Source organism: Euprymna scolopes, chromosome 39 (assembly GCF_053919585.1).
Source record: "Euprymna scolopes isolate OS-2025 chromosome 39, ASM5391958v1, whole genome shotgun sequence".
NCBI lineage: Eukaryota > Metazoa > Mollusca > Cephalopoda > Sepiida > Sepiolidae > Euprymna > Euprymna scolopes.
The window spans coordinates 4,804,162-4,827,980 of record NC_136520.1 but is presented as its reverse complement, the minus strand read 5'-3'; the positions used below and the strand labels follow the sequence as shown (position 1 = coordinate 4,827,980).

Sequence of the window (23,819 nt, the reverse complement as noted above, 5' to 3'; positions counted from 1 at the left end):
GGCCAAAGATGGTGAAAAAGAATCTTTTGGCATTCTGGCTGGTATTCTCCAAGGTGATACACTTGCACGTTTCCTTTTCATCATTGTAATAGACTACATCCTGCGTATCTCTGTGGATACAATCAATGACAATGGACTGATGTATCAACTGAGAAGAAGCTCACGTAATCCTGCACTTTACATCACTGATGCTGATTTTGCTGATGCCATTGTGCTGTTGTCTGACAACCTCATTAACGCCCATACCTTAAAAAAGAAAGTGGAACATACCTTAAAAAGGAAAGTGGAATGATCTACATTAATGATCTTCCAAATCACATCCTTACATCATTTGTAGACATCTATGCTGACGACACTACCATTTATGGTAGCACATCTAAGACAGTAAACGACCAAGTTCTCTCCAATTCTCTCTCCTCTGATCTTGAGCACGTAGTACAATGGGGTAAGGAGTGGCTGGTTACTTTTAATGCATCTAAAACCAAGCTTCTCTCTTTACATCATCAACATTCTGATCCACATCTGGCATCAATTGAAATGAATGGCTCTCGTCTTTAGGAGGCCTCAAGTTTTGACAAGCTTCTTGGCTTGACCATTACTCCTGATCTTAAATGAAACACGTACATCAAATCTGTTGCCAAGGCCGCTAGAAAAATGGTGGGATCTTTCTATCGATCCGGTAGATATCTCACTGCTGATGCTATTCTCTATCTATATAAGAGCCAGGTACGTCCAAGGATGGAATACTGTTGCCACATCTGGGCAGGAGCTGCTAGAAAGGACTTGGCCTGCCTTGATAGAGTTCAAAATAGACTTCGTAGCCTCGTAGGAGATGTCCTTTTCTCTTCCTTGCAACCTCTATCTCACAGAAGAGATGTTGCGAGTTTGTCTCTGATGTATCGTTATTTTCATGGAAAGTGTTCGACTGAGCTTCAATCTATGGTCCCCCCTCGCCAAACTTTCACAAGAAACACTCGTCTAGCTGTAAACACTATCAATAATTCCCCCCACTCTTTATCTGTGCCTAAACCTAAACGTAGATTCCATGATCAAAGCTTCTTTCTTAGAACTGCACGCCAGTGGAACTCTCTGCCGCTTGCCTGTTTCCCACCTGACTACAACTTGGACGTCTTCAAGCCCAACATAAACAAGCTCCTGATAAACCGCCCCCCCCCTTAAGTAAGACACTCTATCAAAACCCCCAATACTAATGATTACTAAAATACTATCTCATTGATTACTGTACATGCAATGACCCTTATCCCTGAGTGGCCTTCGGGCCTTGGATAAGTGGTGACCACCATGTAAAATAAAAAAAAATAAAAAAATAAAAAATTGCGAGTGATTTTTTCAAAATGGCGACTAGAAATAATGAAACGCTTATCTTTTGACGATTGCATTTCTTTCACTGACAATCTTAAAAGGCTACTGAGTGAAAAATATCTTTTTAACTTTTTGTTTTTAATAAAATGAACAAAGTTAAATTATTTAAACAATAAAAGTTTAATAGAACAATATACTCTTTTTTTTTTTTAACGAAGTCTGTTTAAAAATAATATCTGAAGAAATTAGAATGTTTATACCTTCAAGTATCAATATAAAGTTTGCTGTATATTTAGAATTACACTTATTTTTAAAAAAAAAAAACATAGAAAAATCTTTATGATGTACATGCTCGTCACAGAACGAAGATGTCATATTCTAAAAATCATGTGGGTTTGGCTAGTAACTTTTCTATTTGGCTAGTAAACGAAAATATTTAGTTGCCAAAGGTCAACTAAAGATAAGTTTGTCCATAGAACCCTGTAATAATATAATAGAAGGGAGTCTCAGAAGGTAGATAGTAGTGATAGAAGGTCGTTTGTGGTAGTTAGTCCTGAAAAGGGCTGTTTGAACTACTGCTGAGACCTTTCAGTTGCTGGACTCGCTCGACTTGACTGGATGCATCAAAGTCGCATTTCAGGAGGCTTCCTGCTCCTTAATCGGTTTAGAAAAATTTGCTGAAAAAGGCGCTCTCTTCATGAAAGGGTGCTGAAGTTACAGGAATGGTGCAGATAAACAAACAAATAACTAAAATTAATTCCGAACCAAACTTGTCGCAATCAAAACAGTTTTAGTTATTTATTGACTGTTGTAGTGGACTGGTGGATATATTATATACAGGGTGTTTCAAAAGTCTTGGGAACATAAAGATTTTTAATAACTCAAAAACTATTAGGAGTTAAAAAATGAAATTGGTACCATTGGAAAGGTTAAAGTTTCAAGTTTTGTGGGGAATCTTCAAACTTGCTCAATATGAGCACCATTCGTCACACGGCAGACATCTAGTCGATAGTCCATTTCCTGCCAAACGCGTTCCAGCATCTTGACGTCAATGGTTCCCACAACTGCTGTTATTCGAGCCTTTAGTTCGTCAATATCTCTTGGAAGGGGCGGCACATAGACTTGTTGCTTGACAAAGCCCCAAAGGAAAAAGTCACACTCAGTACCCCATATGCGAGTGCTATGCTTGTTAACTTTGCCATTCAGATAGAAGGTCGCCTCATCGCTAAAAACAAGCCGGTCATCAAAGCCGTTATCTTCCAACTTCTCTTGCATTGCAATGCAAAAGTCACGGCGAAGTGGCTTATCAGTGTCCTTCAACTTTTGGACCAACTTGAGCTTGTAAGGTACCATTTGCAGTCGTTTCCTTAAGACACGCCAGACAGTTGCTGGAGCAAGCTGAAGTTCCCTGCTGGCTCTTCTCACTGATTTACGGGGGCTCTGCTGAAAGGCTTCCGGACTTGCTCAACTGCATCTTCTGAAGTTGAAGGGCGACCTGTTCGCTTACTTGGGCACAAACACCCATCTTTCACAAATTTAGCATGCCATCTGACAATGGGTTTCCTTTCAGGGACTTCTTTTTTAAATTTCCTGCGAAATGCACGCTGGACACATGTCCACGATTCAGTCTTTGCAAATTGGAGGACGCAAAACGCCTTGTCTTGTTTAGAGAACGCCATTACTGCACATGGAAAGATAAGACGAAAATCATTAGTATGACCAAAAACTTGATTAAGCAAGTTTTAAAATGACACCAGTTTCATTTTTCTACCTGGAATAGTTCATGAGATATACGCATTTGTAATGTTCCCAAGACTTTTGAAACACCCTGTATATCCCCCAGTCGTACAAAATAGGAAAAATGAATTGTTTTGAGGAAGAAACGAACAACGTGTTAAATTGAAATAAACGAACTAGGATTTATTTTGTGAAAAAACAAATGAAAGAAAAGGGTACAGCACGTGTTTAGTTTGCCGTGCGTCTCTCGCTGTTAACTGGTGAGAGGGAAAGTCTATTGTTGTAGAGAGAGAGAGAGAGAGAGAGAGAGAGAGAGAGAGAGAGAGAGAGAGAGAGAAAGTCAATCCAGTTTGGCGTGCGTCTCTCGTTGTTAACTGGTGAGAAGGAAAGTCTATTGTTGCAGAGAGAGAGAGAGAGAGAGAGAGAGAGAGAGAGAGAGAGAGAGAGAGAGAGAGAGAGAGAAAGTCAATCCAGTTTGGCGTGCGTCTCTCGTTGTTAACTGGTGAGAAGGAAAGTCTATTGTTGCAAAGAGAGAGAGAGAGAGAGAGAGAGAGAGAGAGAGAGAGAGAGAGAGAGAAAGTCAATCCAGTTTGGCGTGCGTCTCTCGCTGTTAACTGGTGAGAAGGAAAGTCTATTGTTGCAGAGAGAGAGAGAGAGAGAGAGAAAGTCAATCCAGTTTGGCGTGTGTCTCTCGCTGTTAACTGGTGATAAGGAAAGTCAATTGTTATATAGAGAAAGAGAAAGAAAAAAAAATCAATCCAGGCCATGGAGATAGAAAGTGTGTAAGGCGTAGAGGACTAGGATATATAAATCGTAATCCCGTTACAACAGAAAAATAATGAAACGAATGGAATGAAGGAAACAAAGACTCAATTGCTGGAATAGATAAACGTGTCGTTTATTTATTGTTGAAAGAATGAATTTTTTAGATATAACATGTGTTCATGTCCGCGCGGGTGTAACCATCGTTTGTTGCGGGACTGGTAGTATAGAAGGAAAATAGAAATGTGTGTTCATCTCACGTTCGGGTCGCTATCGTTTGTTCGTGCGTGGGAAGAGAAGTGAGTAATGTAGTGTAATATGAGAATGATAGTCCAGCGTGTAGACAAAGACATGTTAGCAGTCAGCTACGCGGTGGTGTTCTCCGGCACAAGTTGTAGATAGAGAGAGAGAAAGAGTGAGAATGTCAATCCAGGTCATGGAGAGAGAAAGCGTATAAGTGTACGTAGCTTTTTACCCCACATGGTAGCGAGTGGCATGAAGCACGGGCGCGTGCCTCCTAAAAGGGAGGTGGCTGGTTAGCCGAACCTCTCAGCTCGAGAGCTGGTCCGAAAAAAAGGGTTGGAAACAGCTTGTCTCTTGCTTTTATAGGTGTTTCCGGTGTGTCTTTTGCACATGTGTGGATTTCCTTTGAAAGGGAAGTGACGTTGCCCAATCTGTGCGTACATGTGCGTATGCTAGTGTTTGTGTGTGTATACACGTGAATGTGAGTGTATGTACGCGAACGTTAATATATCTACTTGTGTGTACATGTGCGCGTATGTTTGTGTGTGCGTATGTATATGACAAGTAATATAGCTTGAGATGTGAACTCGTGTTTTTGTGTGAGACTAGAAAAGGCTCGCGCAATACTCCCCTTCCTAGGAAAAAAAAATATAAAGGTGTACGTACTGGCTTAGTTATTTATTGACTGTGTTCATATTAATTAATCAGTTGTTTTTGTTTAGTTGTGAAAAGTCAAGTTCTCTGTGTGTGTGTTCGCTCAATTGTGATAAAAACAAAACGGAAGTCGTTAACCACGCATGTGCAGGGTGACTTCAGGGATTGTTGGTCACGTATCTGTTACTGCCAACAAGTGTAACCATTGTTTGATTTTTTAAGTGAAAGCAGTGTTCTGACACACGCCGTGACAAATTGGCCTCCAGATTTTTTGCTATATATTTATGTGTCTTTATCACTTTTTTATATCTGTCTCTTGTAAAACAAACCCGTTTTTTATGTAGGGTTTTGGTGTGCTTATTCAGATTGGCACTTATGGCGGCAATTAAAAGCAAAGAAAAGACAGCAAAGTCTGTATGATGTACGTATCAGCTACAGAACAAAGATACCATATTCCAAAATTCACGTAATTTAATCAAGTGTTTTTTTTTTTATTCAAGGAAATACAAATTTTATGACTAAGCAAGTCGTAGTGATTTCATCAGCCATGATTAAATCCAATGAAATAAAAAAAAAGGGGGAGACAACTCAAATCAAAGCGTCTAGGTGAAAAATCAGCCTAATGTTTAATACAGTTTAGTAGTAAAATCGCTAAAAATGGTAAAATTTGATTTTCTTAGTTTAAAAAAAAAACTACTTGATCGATTGATGTAATTTTGGGATTATGATATCCTCGTTCTGTAACGAGTATGTACACCATACAGACTTTGTAGGGGAAAAGAAGTTTAAATGAAATTTAATTTCTCTGCCCCAAACAAAATAATAAAAAAGGAATAAAACAAAATGACACCTTCTTCTCGTTTAAAATGCATCGCATTTATTTTTCAACAAAAATAAGACGAACAAGCAAAGGCCGATCGGTAAGAGTTCTTGAGAAATCATTATGATTAGAATTTTCAAAGTAGGTGAAAAATCCTTTGTGGAGTTATTAAGATTAAAAGGTCATGTTAGATGAAAGTCCTTAGCTAAAATAATAAGATTGGAAGGTGAAAGTCTTTTGTTAAAATAATGTCCTTATTTCAAGGTTTTTGTTTTAACTTGCGAAGTTTGCCTTATTCAAAAGTCCCATGAGGAAAGTAGTCCGTTGTTATTAATTCTTATAGAAAATGTACGGAATGTGTGCATAAGTGTGATTTTTGGGTGCCCGCGTGGCGTGTTATTATGGTTACGATAGATTTGAAAACGATGATGAGATGAAAACGAGAGGTATGTTCTCATGTCACGTCGGAGCGAGAAGAAAAGAAGAAAGAAGGAAGAGAAGAAAGAAAGAAAGGAAGAAAGAAGGGAAAAAGAAAGGAAGAAAGAAGGGAAAAAGAAAGGAAGAAAGAAGGGAAAAAGAAAGGGAAAAAGAAAGGAATAAAGGGAAAAAGGAAGGAAGAAAAAGGGAAAAAGGAAGGAAGAAAAAGGGAAAAAGGAAGGAAGAAAGAAAGAAGGGAAAAGAAAGGAAGAAGGGAAAAGAAAGGAAGAAGGGAAAAAGAAAGGAAGGGAAAAAGAAAGGAAGAAGGGAAAAAGAAAGGAAGAAGAGAAAAAGAAAGGAAGAAGGGAAAAAAGGAAGAAAGAAAGGAAGAAAGAAGGGAAAAAGAAAGGAAGAAAGAAGGGAAAAAGGAAGAAAGGAAAGAAAGAAGGGAAGAAAGAAAGGAAGAAAGAAAGGAAGAAAGAAAGGGAGAAAGAAAGGAAGAAAGAAAAGAAGAAAGAAAAGAAGAAAGAAAGGAAGGAAGAAAAGAAGAAAGAAGGAGAAAAAAGAGGAAGAAAGAAAGGAAGAAAGACAGGGAGAAAGAAGAGGAAAAGAATAATGTTTTGTTGCGTTTAAATACTTTTTGAACAGGCTCCAGCACAAGATTGCTGCTGCTGGTATTTGGTTTTTGGAAAAGCGTTAAAAAAGACAATCTTCTAAATTTCCTCATTGGTCGCTTGTGTCACATGGTACTGTCTTCAACTACGTCCACCAGAAATATGTCCATTTTACTTTTGTTGTTGTGAGAAAAGCGTGTGGGCATATTTGAAATCATGTCGTTGCTGGAAGAACTTATTTTGTGCAAAATGCGCGGGGAAATTGAAATTAATAAATGTTCGTTTATTTGCGCACGAGCGCACACGTGTGTATGTGCGTGTGCGTGTGTGTGTGTGTGTGCGTTAGTGACAGCACAACTTCTAATTGCCGCCATGTGCCAATTTTAAAAAGCACCGATTTAACAAAATTAAACTGGAATTAAGTAAGTATTAATCCGGACGGATTCCGCTTAATCGAAGGCAGAAGTCAAAAAGAAATAAAGGTTATAGTCAGCTAACGTCTTCCCTAATTTTCCGTGTGACTGCTATCGGAACTGGTGAAGACGCAAAATAGTTCTGTAAGGTTTTGAAGGGTTTAGTATAAGAACAGAACAAAAAGAGAAATATGAAATACGACAGGATTTATTGGCTCACTCTTACAGCCCGCGTGGGGCTCGATTACATCTCATTTTTTTGTCTCTCGTTCCAAAAGGGTTCAATAAGAGGAAAGAGGGTTAACAGTCCAAGGGAGGTAATTCCGATTATTCCACAAGTTCTTTCACTATTTCTTTGGCCCTGTGCAATGCATGTATTCTTTTGTTTTTCTTCTTTTTTTTTACGTTTTAGTAAAAAGAATTTTTCCCAATTTTTTTTTTTTAAATAATTATTGAAAACATAAATATAAAATTTTAAATAATAAAAACTTTTATTTTTTGGAGATTTTGTTATTAAAAGTGCAAATAAAAACTAATTGTGTTATTTTTATCATTTTTATCATTTTGTTAATTTTTTGTTGTATGTTTTTCAATAATGTCATTTTTTTTATATTTTATTGTGGCTTGTTATGCTAGAGTCGATTTTTTTTTTAAATATGTGATTTTTGTGATTTTAAGTAAAAACAACAGTACTTACTTGTTATGTCGAAAATAGTAATATATTCAAAATTTACAAAAATTCATTGAGTAGAAAATTATTTATAGTTAAAAGTAATCTTTACAGAAAATTGGGGAAAATGGCATTTCCCTAGAACATCTTGAAGATTGCGAATACGGGGGAAATACTTATCACCCTTTTTACCACTTTAATGGCTGACGTTTTGCTTTGACTGATTAGCGATATAGGCTAGCACTTACCTTATAAATTCCACAATTTTATTTTTTTGAACTTTTTTCTTGTTAATATCATTCAATAGAGACTTATGTATCAGATAATTAACAAAAAATACTTTTTAAAATCTTTTTTTATTTTATTTATTTTAAAATAACCGGACGTAACTCAGCGTTCACTAACAATTTAATAAAAGAAACACGTTCCGAGTGAACGCTGAGTTACGTCCGGTTATTTTAGAGTAAAAAAATGGATCTTAAGTTCGTGTTTAATTTACTACAACGTTATAATAGAAAACTGAGCAAGCCGTGAAAAGTCATAAAAAATGATTTTAAAAAGTATTTTTTTTTAATTATACATACATTTTTTTTTATACTAAAAACACAATAGTTGTTCTACTTGATGAATTTTCGTAATTTTTTGATATATTGCTATTTTCGACATGACAAATAAGTAGTGTTGTTTTGGCTTAAAGCTGAATATTTTCAAAACTGATCTGTCAACTCTACTTTAACCAGTACCATTTTATTTCAATAAATCGCTTCAAAATACAAATACTGAATAACAACAAAAAAAAAAAAAAAAATTAAAAAAGCGAAGGGACTGTTTTGCCTTTTCACCGGTTCCAGTAGCAGCCACGCGGAAAATTAGGGAAGACGTTAATTGACTATAACAGAAACAAGTTTATTTAATTTCACTGTTTAATGTAAAATTAGTAATATGGTTTTTCTGGTACCTGGTTCTCATTTTGTATCGTTGCTTTCAACTACTGTCCGAATTTGTTAACGGAGTCTAATATAGTCCGCCATGAATGCTGAAGTAAAAATATCGGCGAATTTAAAACTTTTACCGGGTGAATTTTCGTCTGGTCGAAAATAAGAAAACCGGAAGTTGTTTTTAAACCGGATGTTATTCCAGACCGGAGTGTAACTGTTGATTCAAGATGGCTGCCAGCGGTTCGCACGTTCAAGTGAAACTCTTCACGAAACAGTCTCAGTAAGTTTATTTTTACTTTGTCTATTTTAATGCCTGACCGATCAAAGCAATTTAAGCTTTTCTTTTTCATATACGCAAGAGAAAACTGATTACTGTTCATGTTCAAATGCAATGTAATACGATTTTCTTCAACCTTTTTCCCGCGTACACGATGTCGGGCCAAAAAAGCACGTGGACAAAGATCGGTTTGGAAATGTTTTAAGAAAATATTTATTTATTTAAAAAAAAAAATAATAATAATAATGGGACTTGTGCAGTTTACAGACCGTGGTGGAATAATAAGGTTATGGCAAATGTATATTTCAGCGGCGTAAATTATTTGATCTCTCAAACCTCTCAAAAATTTATAAAAATTATTTATTTTTATTTAAAACACATTGTTAGACCGTCGGGTTGAAATAAAACCCGAAAAAATTTAATTTTTTTTTATTTTTTCAACATTTTTTATTAGACTAAATATACGACAATCGAGGCCGCCATTTTGTTTTGAAAATTTGGCCTTTCTAAGGCTTGCCAGATTGGCATTTTTGTGTGGCGAATTATCCTTTTGCTGGGCTTGAGACAGGGAGAAAGTTGCAACAGGTTGCCCGGTACTGGTCGCGATTAGAGTTCCCTGCTGAACACCCTAAAAAAACACTGACTTCTCCCTTAGTTGCCGCCATAGTAACTAAACGATCATGAATTTTTATCGACTTTGTTTTACTGTTTATGAATATTGAAATAAAAGACATTACTACACATTTATTAATAATATCTCACTTTTAATCACTTTAATTAAGCTTAGAAATACGATTTAAAATATAGCGCGGATCATAAGTGCACTAGCACCCATCTTTTTATTAATAAATGTTTAGTAATTATTTTTCTTTTAATATTCATAAACAGTAAAAACGTCGTCATTTAAAAAGAAAATGCTATTTAAAAAAGAAAAGAAAAAGTCGATAAAAGTGACACATAAACAGTAAAAAAAAAAGTCGATAAAAATGATTAAAAGTGAGATATTATTAATAAATGTGTAGTAATGTCTTTTATTTCAATATTCATAAACAGTAAAACAAAGTCGATAAAAATTCATGATCGTTTAGTTACTATGGCAACTAAGGGAGAAGTCAGTGTTTTTTTAGGGTGTTCGGCAGGGAACTCTAATCGCGACCAGTACCGGTTGCCCTGTTGCGACCTCTAAGGTCTGGAAGCACTAATGTGCGTCCAACCTCTCTCACTGCTCGAATGCCAGTGCCCAAAAGCAACAACACCCTTATGCTGTATTCTGTCGCTTTTGTGGAAACTTTCTCCACTGAAAGGTAGAGGTTAACAAGGATTTTGCAACAATGGTTTGTTGCGACCTGTGACTAGGTAAAAATTGTAGAACCTTGTCGGTCTGGTAATAAGGGTAACGATTCAATTTCCTTCAACTCCAATCCCAAACTGAAATCACAATAGCCAATCAAATAAGTTAAACATAACAACTACCAATATAAAAAGAGTCATCACCCACACAACAGGTTTCTGCTGCCACTCTTCCTGAGAGTCGCAGGTAAGTGCTTCAAGTTTTCTCAACACCCTCCCACTCAACAGAAAACAAAATCAATTGTTATTGATTTTGTAAAGCCTTCTCAATATACATATTCCTCATTCTTGATCCCCAGAGCAGTGGTGACAAACCCAATCCTTTTCATCTGGCGGAGCTGCACTGATCCCAACGCATCTAAAATGGAACCAGTTATCACATTGATCACAGCAGATCATGGCCGATCCGTCATCAGGTTTATTACATCCGGGACAAATCCAAACCTGCTCACTCTCCTGTACTAAAGTGGGTTCCTCAAAACTGGTTTCTGACCAAGAAATTCCTTCTATGGACTCCCAGTCATCATAACAAGGTTCCGGACCATCCTCTTGTGGTTCATATTCCGCATGTAGTTCTAGCGGATATAGATGTTTAAGAGAATATGTTTTCACACTCCCATCACCCCGTCGTATCTGTGCCGATCATACCATACCATCGTCTCCCGGAAACAATTCTACTCTCCCCAATGCCCAGAAGGGTCGAGACTTGTTTGGGAGTTTTATCGTCACAATATCTCCAGGTCGTACCTTATTAGATATAGTTGGATAACGATCTTGTTTACGTTCTCGAAGAGAGAGTAAGTAATCCTCATTCCATATCCGTTTAAACTCCTTGAGCAGCTCATCCCGGTTCTTCAAAGATTCCAACAATATCTGTCTGGACGGGAGTTCCCCTTCATTAATTGGTTGAATCTCCATTCTAAGAAGAAGTCCAGGGTTTTGATCTGGGCGAAGGAAGTGATTGGGTGTAATTACTTCCAGTCCAGAGTCGTTCGAACTCACATAGGTTAGCGGTCTATTGTTCACTTAAAACACGAAAATCTGTCAAAGGAGATGATAGGCTGAGACCAGTTCTCATTACAGGTGTACAACAGGTTCGTACGAACTATTTGCTGGTTGTCTGCACTAAGACAATCCAAAATACTATCAAGCCAACAGACAGTTCCACCAGACAACCAGTTTGGTCCAGCACTCCAAAAGGAGAAATTTTCCTTAAATTTAGCTGCTGTCAGTCCCCTAGTCATTAGGTCCGCAGGGTTCTGATTGGAAGGCACATATTTATACCTGATAGCAAGGTTGTAATTTGCAAGTATCACTTCTTCCATCTGTGTCACATCCTTGAGGCGATTCTTTGTGAAAATGTTTTTATGGCTCGTCTGCTTGGACATCAGCCAAGTGAGTAGAATTTGGGCATCTACAGCCAAATACAAACTTCCAAATTTCGTTCCTTGGTAGGCTCTCAAGATATTACTAAGACATTTAATTGCCAAAAAAACTGCTAATAGTTCCAGCGTTGGCAAGGTTTTAGCTTTTAATGGTGCCACCTTTGCTTTAGCAAAAATCGGAGAAGATATACCTCCCTGAACTGCATATACAGAAAACCCATATGCCTTTTTTGAGGCATCTGTGAATATGTACAAATCCGCAACAGTATCGCTATCAAGTACCTGTCTTCTAAACGATAACGAATGAAGCGCCGACAAATCACTAGCTAGTAATCTCCACCTTTCCTGCATTTCCTTTGGAATGGGATCATCCCAATCAATATTAGCCTTCCACATTTCTCCCACCAATATGCGACTTTGAATGGTGACTGGGAGACATAAAAACAATGGGTCAAATACACTGGAGGCAGCTGATAGTATTTGACGTTTTGTTGCTAAGTTGGGGTCACAAGTTTGCTGGACTAGGCTGATGGAGTCCGACACTGGGTCATATCTGTAACCCAGAACCCTTTCCCATGGACAACTGTGAGTTGTCAAAGTCTCATTCTTCCTCATCAATTCCTGTAGCTTTGGGCAATTGGTGTTACATGATCGCAGATCAAATCCTCCTTTCTTCAATCTTTCCTTTATTTCATGATATAGTTTTCTCAACACACCTTCCGAATTATTCGTACTGACCAGATTGTCAACATAAAAATTTGAATTCAACAGTTTGGTGCATTCATCAACTGGAAATCTAGACACATGATACTTCAATATGCAGTTCAATATAAAAGGGCTTGCGTTAAAGCCGAAGATGATGGTCGTATAACGGTAACATACCAGACGATCATCCCGTTTTAGAAAGAAGCAAAACTTATTTCTATCAGATTGCTTTGATAATCTAATCATCAGAAATGCCTTCCTGATGTCGCCCAATAATGTATATCTATTAGTCCGAAAGAGTAGAGTTAGATTTAACGTTTCCGGTTAAATTTACCCCTGGGTATGCAGCCTCGTTTAAGGATACTCCTCCCTTGACCTTCAATGAACAGTTGAAGACTGGTCGCATTTTAGTAGTTGCTATGCTCTCGGATTTAAAGACTGGTCGATGAGGGATCCAAACATGTTTATGGACCTGTTTAGGTGAACAATGAAAGGGTTCTATTATGCCCTCTGCCTCTTGTTCGGCAAAAACCTCTAAATATTCCTCATAGAGGCCCTTCATTTCCAGAGTGTGTACCACCCTATCCAACACCTTGAGGGCTACTTGGTGATTAGAGCGCACCTGAGCTAATTTATCAGTGTGCCACGGTAACTGCACCCAGTACCGTCCCTCCTTAAACTCTATATTTCTCATAAACTCCTCTACTTTCTGGGCATCATAGTCGGACAAGGTGTCATTTTCTGATAGACTCCACACTGTAAATCTACTCCAGACCTCTTTCTACAGTACTGTCCGCAAAAGTTTCTTTATAGGGGTCCGAATAAGAACACATGTCAAGAACACTATTAACAATGGAGGTCGGACACTTAACAGTTCTCATGACTTCTCCATAAACTGGAACCTTGTGTTGGATCGTTTTAATTTGATGAGGAAACATGAAATTCCTGGGATCCCCAAAAGGTATCACTCCTTGTTGGGAAAGCCAAGCTTTCCCATTCATACATTTTATCATTTGTAGGGGTTCCATAAATTGTAACAGGTCTACCCCTATTAACCCTTCCAAAGTTATATTGGCATGTCTTCCTAAATCTGTATCCGGGGTGTAATCCAATTTCGTAAGGTTCTCGACCACAATCGGCAAATGCTCCACTGTATGAATGATGTCTAATTCCTTGTCAATAAGGATAGGTAGCTGCCGCTTTACCCCTGGCGTCAACTCCACTGTTGTGGTAAGTCGCTGAAAGTTGCAGGTTTTCCTTCCTAGAAACGTCACAATCTCAAGGTTTACCTCTGAGACGAATCTTGGGTCACAAGCCAGATCCTGCAAAATTCTTCCACTAAAGTACGAATTTTGACTACCCGTGTCTATCAAACATCGCAGCTTCACAGCTTTGTCCCCTCTTTGTAGTACGATGGTAGTAATCGGCAAAATACACTGCTGCTCACCCAAACCGGTATTGATACATTCATTTGTTGATGTATACGGCATAGGGCACATGATTGTGGTATGGTCCTGGGCTGAACATCGCCCACAATTGCCCTTAGGGCTTCTTTTACAGGGACATGAATCACTGAAATGATTGTTACTTGTGCACCTATAACATAGTCCAAGTTCTCGACAACGACGCCATCTTTGAGGAAATGTATGGTATTCTTCACAAACTTCAGTGGAATGACCATCCCTCAAACAAAGGTTGCAGGTGGTATGCCTCTCCTGGATATGGAAGTTCTCCAATGTTGGTGTTGTTGTCTCCGGTTTTCTGTCTGGATGAATGTATCTACGATAGCTACCATAATCCAAATCTCTCTGGTTTGCTTCAGGGAGTGTAGCCTTCCAGGATTTTAAGATCCTGATGCCCGTATCTAAAATAGAAGCTAAAGATGGATGTGGTGCCCCTACAGACCTCACTAATTCTTCCGTAAGACGGTTGGGCAGTCTTTGGAACAGTATATGGGCCGCTAATGCCTGAATTTCTTTCCATAAATCCATATCCCAACATAGAGTCCAACTCCGACAACTCGTATTTAACCTGAGACAAATAGTTCTTAAGGTATTCAATATCATACCTGCCTCGGGTGGACAGTTTGAATAGGCTAGAGAATATCTCCTCTCTAATGCCCTCTTCATCCCAATAATTATCCTTAAGAATTTTTATCGCGGCATCATAATTATTGGATGTCTCCTCAAGATGATGTATTAGCCGAAACGGACGTCCCGTAACACAAGTCTTGAGGTAGGTTAATTTTTCTCTCCTTGATTTTAATCCCGAAGTGCAATAGTCAAACCTAGTGAGAAAATCTCTCAATGCAAATTTGTTCTCTAAGTCCAGGCCATCAAAACTAGGGCATTTGACCTTAGGCCTAAACATAGAGGTGTCAACTTGAGATGGCTGCATTACATTTGGGAGCATGAAGGGAGGAGAATCATCCTTGTGAACCTCTGTGGTTAAGTTTTGTAAATCTCTTTCCACTTCCTCTTTGAATTCGATAAGGTCATAAGTAGTGTTGGGACGATTCCTAATTTTTATACGATTCCGATTCCAGGAAAATATTGATTAACGATTCCGATTCCGATTCCTAGGGAATTATTGTTTTGAAATATACCAGGTAGTTTTATACTTATGGTCGGTAGTTCCCAAATATGTTCCCTAACTTTGGAAGAGATATTTTATGTCTACACCAGTACACCGTCGTGTTTTGGTTTAAATAAAATTATTATATAGTAAACTAAACGGAAAACTTAGCAAAATCTATTTTCGAGAAAATTTATTTTACTTAATTGGAATACAGAAAAAAACTCAAATAAAATAGAATTTATCCTTCAGAAAAAAAAATAAAATAGAATTTATATAACAGAACAAAAACAAGAAAATTAGAGAATAAATACACACGATTCATTATTTTGGTCCTCATAATTAACAGATTTAATGAATTAAATAAAAAAAAATATAGCGGAAGAGAAAGAAAATGTATACTAATTAAATATAAAAAAGATAAATATTTAATTTAATAATTTATAAATGAACGTGCGTAATGAAAAAAAAAACAATATACCATGTGACATGGCGCCGTAGATACAAAATAACCTTTCCAAAGTTAACGACCATATATGAGAAATACCATTAATCGAAAGTTTTTGTGTTTTATACCAAAAAGGTAGGTATAGCGAAAAGTTACAATTAAAGGAATTTCAAAAACGATTTTTTGTTTGGCTATTGATAGTTGTATTTGTGACGGCAGTTCTTTAGACCTCCATAATTCACAAGGAGTAGTTAACATCTATTATTTTTTCTTACTTTTTCATTGCTTTTACACGTTGTTTCTAACGTGAAGAATAAGTTTAGCCAAACTAATTTTGAAATAGGGTATATCAAAGGAACACATATAAAAATGATACCACTATAAAAAACAAATGAAATACTAGATAAAATTGAGAAAATATAATTACCAAAATTACAGAAAACGATAAAAAAAAAAATGGTGAAGTTTGTTGAGTGAAATGAATTATTGAAAGAAAATTAATTGAACTAATAGAAATGTTAAATAAAAAAATGTCACATTTCAATATTTTTTTAATAATTAAATTCTCAGGGTTGTCGAAATTAAAAATTAAGTGATTTTTTTTTTTATTAGACTTCTTTCGAAGCTTGTTACCTTGAAAAATACATTTAAACCCTGTTTTTTAAAAATAAATTGAAAAATAAACGCAATTAAAAAAAATTAATTGATAATTGAAACTTTAACAACATATTAAACATTGAAAAATTACTTATCTCACAAATTAACGTCCAATAAAGTAGATCCAGTCTTCATACAAGAATTCGGTTATAATAAATATATCTTTCCCAAACTTAAAAATTAAATCTTTTTTTTTTTTTTTTTTGAGAGAGAGAGTGCTTTAAAATCGCCGGGGAATGCCGCCTAAAATTTTAAAGAAGTAAATTTTAGGAGTTTAGTGCCTTTCAAAGACGGTTATCATAATTTATTATCATCATTTAATTTCCTTTTTTTCCTCCCCCCACACCTTTCCACGTGGTTCAGTAGTTAACCAGTGCTCCTGTTGCTGTCAGTCAGCTATCTTTACCTAAGTTTTAATTTCTAGTTAAAAGAATTTTTCATGAATAGAATCAGCATTTTTAAAAATTATTTTTTTAGTTGTATATATTGTATTTACTCTTTGAAGTAAAGGAGGGCTAAAAAAAATTGGTGACACCCAGATGGTGACGTAGGCAAAAAAAAAAAAAAAGACACTGCGATTTCGACCCTCACTAATAAAACTGCTCTGAGTAACTAGTTGGTAATTTTTTGTTCCTTTTCTTTTTTATTTTGCTCCTCCAATTTATTTGGATGCATCATAGTTAAATGTTTTAACATGTTGGTTGTGGTCATGTTAGATGGTTTTATTCCTCGCAAGATTTTAATTTGACAGACTTTGCAAATGGCTTTCAACTCATCATCTTCATCAACTTCAAAAAGTTTCCATGGAAGACTTTTTTTGGACTTTGGCGTTGTGCGTTCTATCCCAACCATTATCAATGGACCAAAGGTCATCTAGTCAGCGTCAGACAGGGCCAAACTATTTGCAAAGAACTTTGCAGCTAATTCTACCCTATGCGACGAAGGCCATCAACTCCCCATATTTTCTCCTACAACACAGAACAAGCTAGGTAACATACAAATATCCGTGCATGAGGTCGCCAAACTAATCAAGAACCTAGATTCTAGTAAGGCAACTGGCCCTGATGGCATCCCAATTATAGTGTTAAAAAAACTTCAACCAGAACTTGCTCCCATACTTACGAAACTATTTAAGCGCTGCCTTAAGGAGAAGTGCTTTCCGACCTCCTGGAAGACCTCATCAGTTTGCCCTGTATTTAAGAATTCAGGTGATAAGTCCTCTCCCTCTCAGTACAGACCAATAAGTCTCCTGTGTGTTATGAGTAAGTTGCTGGAATCCATATTAAATAGAGAAATAGTCAACCACCTCAGCAGGAATAACCTTCTTAGTGACACACAATATGATTTCCGCTCTGCAAGATCTACCGCAGATGTGCTGACAGTTATATCCCACAGGATTAGTGAATCTCTTGACAAAGGCTTCCTTTCTAGGGCAATTGCTCTTGACATATCAAAGGCCTTCGACAAGGTATGGCATAAGGGTTTACTTCACAAGATTTCCATCTACGGTATAACTGGAAATGTTTTCTCAATCATTAAATCATTTCTCTCCGATAGGCTCATAAGAGTAGTGGTAGATGGACAAAAATCGGAGGCCTGCAATATAAATGCTGGAGTCCCTCAGGGGTCAATCCTGGGCCCAACTCTCTTCCTGATCTACATCAATGACCTCCCTAAACACATACTTAAATCATTCGTTGACATCTATGCTGATGACACGACCATCTACGGCAACACATCAAAGGCTGTAAATGACAAAGTTCTCTCTGATTCTCTCTCCTCTGATCTCGAGCGCCTGGTTCAGTGGGGGAAGATGTGGCTGGTTACCTTTAATGCATCCAAAACCAAACTCCTATCCTTACATCATCAACGCTCTGATCCCCAGCTGGCATCAATTGTGATGGATGGCTCTCGTCTGGGTGAGGCCCCGTGTTTTGACAAGCTTCTGGGTTTGACCTTTACTCCTGATCTGAAATGGAACACGTACATCAAGTCTGTTGCCAAGGTCGCTGGAAAGATGGTGGGATCCTTCTACCGCTCCAGAAGATATCTCACTACTGATGCAATTCTCTATCTATATAAAAGCCAAGTATGTCCAAGGATGGAATACTGTTGCCATATCTGGGCAGGAGCTGCCAAAAACAGCCTATCCTGCCTTGACAGAGTACAAAATAGTCTTCGTGGTTTAGTGGGGAATGCTCTTTTCTCTACCCTGCAACCTCTCTCCCACAGAAGAGACGTTGCGAGCCTATCCTTGTTTTATCATTATTTTCATGGAAGGTGCTCGTCTGAACTCCAATCCCTGGTCCCCCCTCGCCAATCTTTCATGAAAAACACCCGTCTAGCTGAATCCACTGTGAAAAATTTCCCCCACTCTATATCTGTGCCTAAATCAAAACGCGGATTCCATGAACAAAGCTTCTTTCTTAGAACTGCACGCCTGTGGAACTCTGTTCCGTCTGCCTGCTTCCCTCCGGACTACAACTTGGATGTCTTCAAGTCCAATGTTAACAAATTCCTAATGAATCGCCCCCCCTAATTAAACACTTCATCAAATCTCCACACTAACGTAATGTACTTGCAATAACCCTTATCCCTGAGTGGCTTCCGGGCCTTGATAAGTGGTGATCACTGTGTAAAAAAAAAAAAAAAAAAAAAATCCGCTAAAAAAGACAAAAAGAAAAAAATATAAAGGGATGGGACGGTAAATTGTACCAACCGGTAGTTAACAAAAAAAACTTATAGAATTTAATTTTTGAAACCAATGTATAAAAGTTTACATAATGAAATGCAAATATGCATTTTCTTTTGAATTTTTTTTTTTGATTGACTGTGTTCAATTCACACATGGTTGATGCGGTTCAATATTGCTAAACTATAAGTCTTAAGTAAAATTCTATTCATAAATACTTTTTTAAAATGAAATTATTTAATTAATCGTAAATATTATTTAGACATAAAAATTAATTGATTACAAAACCTTTTAAAAATATATATATTAATTTCTTTTTCGTTCGGCAAAAAACTGCGCAAAACACTTTGAAGTTTCAATTTAAAATCCTAGAAAAAAGATTATATTATTCTGCTTTTAATATAATCAAATTCAGGGTTTTCTCTTTCTGGAGAAAAAAATTTAAAAAATGGATTTTATTTCAATGAAATTAAAAAAAAAAAACTTTACTGAATTGAATTAATTACCCTTGAATTAACGAAGGGGTTATTTAATAACTTTAGGTTTGGAAGAGATAGGTATGAGGTCGATATTTTGGAAACATCAAAAGAATCCGACAACTGTCAAAACTTTGCGAAATAATACAACGTGATCAATTTCATTTTAGAGATATTTCTTTCAAAAGTCTTCTTTTAAAAAAAGAAAAAAAGTACATTGTTCTATTAAACCGTTTACTGTTTAAATAATTTGACTTTGCTCGTTTTATTTTAAGAAAATATAAGTTGAAAAAGCATTTTTATTCAGTATTAGAAGATTTGTCAGTAAAAAAAAAACAATCGCCAAAAAGATAAGCGTTTTTTTTTATTTTTACTCGCAATGTAGAGCCCTGCATACTTCTTTTCAAGTTAACTCTTTTGTAGTTTTGATTACAATAGATCTGAATGAATGAACCTTGTAAGGGAGGGGCACTAAGCATTGCCCTGTTAATAATAAATTTCTTTGGTTTCTTTTTATAACATGCTACATTTCTCTCTTGCGGTTAGAAATATCAGGAAATTTTTTTCTTTTTTTCAACATCAGACTAAAAGAATCGTAATGAAGGAATCGGAAAATTAAGGTATTTTTTAACGATGCGATTCCGATACCTCCCAAAATACACGATTCTTACGATTAACGATTCCGATTAATCGTCCCACCACTAGTCATAAGCATGCGGTGCCACCCTATCTCTAGGAAGGAATTTAACCAAGTTTTCCTGAACTTGGTCCACTTTAGAAAGCCACTCGTTTATGTTGTCTGTAGTGTTCTTCAAGGCACACGCATCCACTGCGACTCTTTTCTTTAATTTTTCTAATGTGTATCCGATAATGTTTTTATATCTTTCCTCCGTATCCAAAAGGGCCTCAAGAAGGTGATCCGGTTTTTCTTGCATTCCTAAGGAATCCTCAAGGGAAGACATTTGTTCCGCGGCCATAATAAAAAATAACAGAAGAAGAAGAGAAAAAAAAATGCACAAGGTCTGCAGATCATTGTTGCAACGTGTGGAAACTTTCTCCACTGAAAGGTAGAGGTTAACAAGGATTTTGCAACGTGTGATTTGTTGCGACCTGTGACTAGGTAAAAATTGTAGAACCTTGTCTGTCTGATAATAAGGGCAACGATTCAATTTCCTTCAACTCCAATCCCAAACTGAAATCACAACCAAAATTCAGTTCACTCCATCCCTCTTATAATCCAGTTAGCCAATCAAATAAGTTAAACGTAACAAGTACCAATATAAAAAGAGTCATCACCCACACAAAAGGTTTCTGCTGCCACTCTTCCTGAGAGTCGCAGGTAAGTGCTTCAAGTTTTCTCAACACTTTAAATACGAAGCAGAGGGAGAGGGCATAACGTGAAATCATGTTCAGACGTGATTCACGCATGCCCAAGAATTAGAAGATGGCACAGCAGACGCCCAGAGAGGAAGACGCTTACATAATTTCTCACATTTGAGGCCAAATATGGCCTTTTTTACGCTCTTGTGTGGAACCATTTAAGGCACTGTCTTTAGTTTCACTATCACTATTTTACATAAAATTAGCAAACACTTCTGGGTCAGTTAACAAAATCAAGACATAAAGCTGAATGGTTTCTTAATTTTTGAACGGGAAAATTGGGGTGGTGGTATTATTTTTCCTCTGTCAAATTATTTTTTTTCTGTTTTAAATATAAATGTGGAGAATGCGGAGATTTTACTTTTAAAAATTTAGTACTCATTCAGAGAGTGATCTATGCTGAAATAATGTTATTTAAAAAGCCATTCTTAACATGGGGAGGGTGTTTTGTACCTATTCTGTACTTTAACCTTACAATTGAATAAAAAAACATAAAACTTTAATTAAACTTGGAAATACGATTTTTAAAAATAGCACGGATCACTCTTTGCATTAGCACCAAAAAATTTTTAATTATTTTAATTTGGGAGTTGGAGGGCATTTTTTTTTTTCTTTTAATTTAAATTCTGAAATTAGTGACCACTTCATAAAATTAGAAAACTAGAATTAAACAACCAGACTGTTAGACGCTTTAGACTGTATTAGTTTGATCCAGGACCCTAATCAGCGATTTCTCTGACGGTATAGATGCAGCAGCGCTCTCCCTATATACTAGTGCCTAAGTACATGTATTTGGTGACTTTAATGTCCACCACAGTAATTGGCTTCGTTTCTATAGTTACACACATACAGTTGGTAGCATCACACATATTTCTTGTCACGTTCCCAACCTGTTTCTCCGCTCGACAGGATCAAGAAGCCTTGCTTCTAGATTTATTCCTGACCACAGTTTCAAATTTCAAACAAATTCCAGCACTTATGTTACCGTGCTGAAATAATATTATTTAGAAAGCCGTTCTTAACATAAGGAAGGGAGAGTGTTTTGTAATTAATCTGTACTTTCACCAAACAATTTAGTAAAAAAAAATATAAAATTTGAATTTAATTTGAAAATAATATTTTTTAAAAAATAGCACGGTAACATAAGTGCATACCCACCCAAATTCCCATTGCCCACTCATGAATGCTGATCACGTTGTAATATTTGGTAGGCGTTACCCTAAACTTTTGACCCCAAGTGGAAGGGCTATTATTCAAAATGACAAGATAGGCTGGCGGGTATCACGTCATAGATGCTCCATGGAGTAATAACTTTTCTCTTCCTGCAGATCTGTGTACAAAAGAGGCGACTGAATGGTTCAAAGCAGCAATTGAACCAAATATTCCAACAGGGAAGTTTTATAGCAAACCCCACTCTCCCCCATGATTCACTTCTACTTGTGCAGCGGCCATCATTTAAAGACTACATGCATCACTAATATATATATATATACATATATATATATATATATATATATATATATATATATATATATCTTCCAATTACGGGATTTCCTTGGATTTTACTTGTACAAATGGAAATTCTTTTAACTTTCTTGAAGTTTTACATTTGGATTTTACCGTCACTGGATTTTTTATCTTCCACCAGACTAGGCCCTGTCGGTGGGGCATTAGAATACGCCGACTGCCTCTCTGCAGAGGGTAAAAGTCCCTCAATGGGGGTCCTGGATATGACCTTAAACTATATCCAGTGGTGAGGCGCCAGCTTGTGGGCTTTGGAGAGTGTGGAGCCACCCTTTAATTACCATTGCTCCCAGGTCCACTCTGACCCGGAGTTGTAGTACCTGTTAGGGTCCCAACTATGGGTTAAATAGAAGCTGATGTGAAAACAACAAATACATTCTATTAAAAAAATTTTCTTCAAAATCTTTGGATTCGGCATTAAATAACCCGAAATGGGTTGATATGCCGTAAAATAAAAACAACCAACCATTCCACCAGACTATCCATTCATGTGTAATCACCTTTTTCTTTACCCTGCAACCCCTCTCCCACAGAAGAGACGTTGCGAGCCTATCCTTGTTTTATCGTTATTTTCATGGCAGGTGCTCGTCTGAACTCCAATCCCTGGTCCCCCCTCGCCAAACTTTCACGAAAATCACCCGTCTAGCTGAATCCACTGTGAAAAATTTCCCCCACTCTATATCTGTGCCTAAATCAAAACGCGGATTTCATGAGCAAAGCTTCTTTCTTAGAACTGCACGCCTGTGGAACTCTGTTCCGTCTGCCTGCTTCCCTCCGGACTACAACTTGGATGTCTTCAAGTCTAATGTTAACAAATTCCTAATGAACCGCCCCCCTAATTAAACACTTCATAAAATCTCCTCACTAACGTGATGTACTTGCAATAACCCTTATCCCTGAGTGGCTTCCGGGCCTTGATAAGTGGTGATCACTGTGTAAAGAAAAAAAAAAAAAAAAAAAACATATTCCCTCTGCTTAACTTATTTTGTTTTCAAGTAAGATCTTTGACTTACTTGTTGTTTCATCAAATACTTCTGCATACAAAATCCGATCCCGCATTTTGTTAATTCCTACCCTCTGATGAGAAGAAAAGTATTACGTTGAAACTCCGCGGATTAAGGACTATCCATTTATCTAGTGTTTCCTTTTCAGATTAAATATGTTTTTAACTCATTTCAAAGTGTTTTTTAACATATTTCATTAACTGTTTGCTCTTATATATATATATATATATATATATATATATATATATATATATATATATATATATATTGCAAATGTCTCAATTATTAAATCATTTCTCTCTGATACGTTCATAAGAGTGATGAGCTGAAATCAGCTTATAATATTAATGCTGGAGTCCCTCAGGGGTCCATCCTGGGTTCAACTCTCTTCCTGATCTACATTAATGATCATCCAAATCACATCCTTACATCATTCGTAGACATTTATGCTGATAACACTACCATCTGTGACAGGACATCAAAGGCCATAACGTAGATTCCATGAACAAAGCTTCTTTCTCAGAAGTGCACGACTGTGGAACTCTCTTCCGTTCGCCTGTTTCCCACCTGACTAAAACTTGGATGTCTTCAAGTCCAACATAAATAAATTCCTGACAAACCACCCCCTTAAGTAAGACACTCTATCAAATCTCCAATACTAATGATTACTACAATACTATCTCATTGATTACTGTACACGCAATAACCCTTATCCCTGAGTGGGCTCCCGGCCTTGGTAAGTGGTGACCTCCATGT

At 36.9% G+C, this 23,819-nt stretch overlaps 1 protein-coding gene across 1 annotated transcript in view; it reads left to right on the top strand.

The window, feature by feature from the left end:
• Positions 1-8,720: 8,720 nt before the first annotated feature.
• The window catches only part of LOC145263624 (ribosome biogenesis protein WDR12 homolog), a 49,028-nt gene continuing 33,929 nt past the window's right edge, over positions 8,721-23,819 (top strand). Inside the window, exon 1 of the mRNA XM_080120467.1 lies at positions 8,721-8,871. Within this exon, the coding sequence (XP_079976593.1) occupies positions 8,819-8,871 (53 nt within the window). The 5' untranslated portion in view covers positions 8,721-8,818. The remainder of the gene's footprint in view (positions 8,872-23,819) is intronic.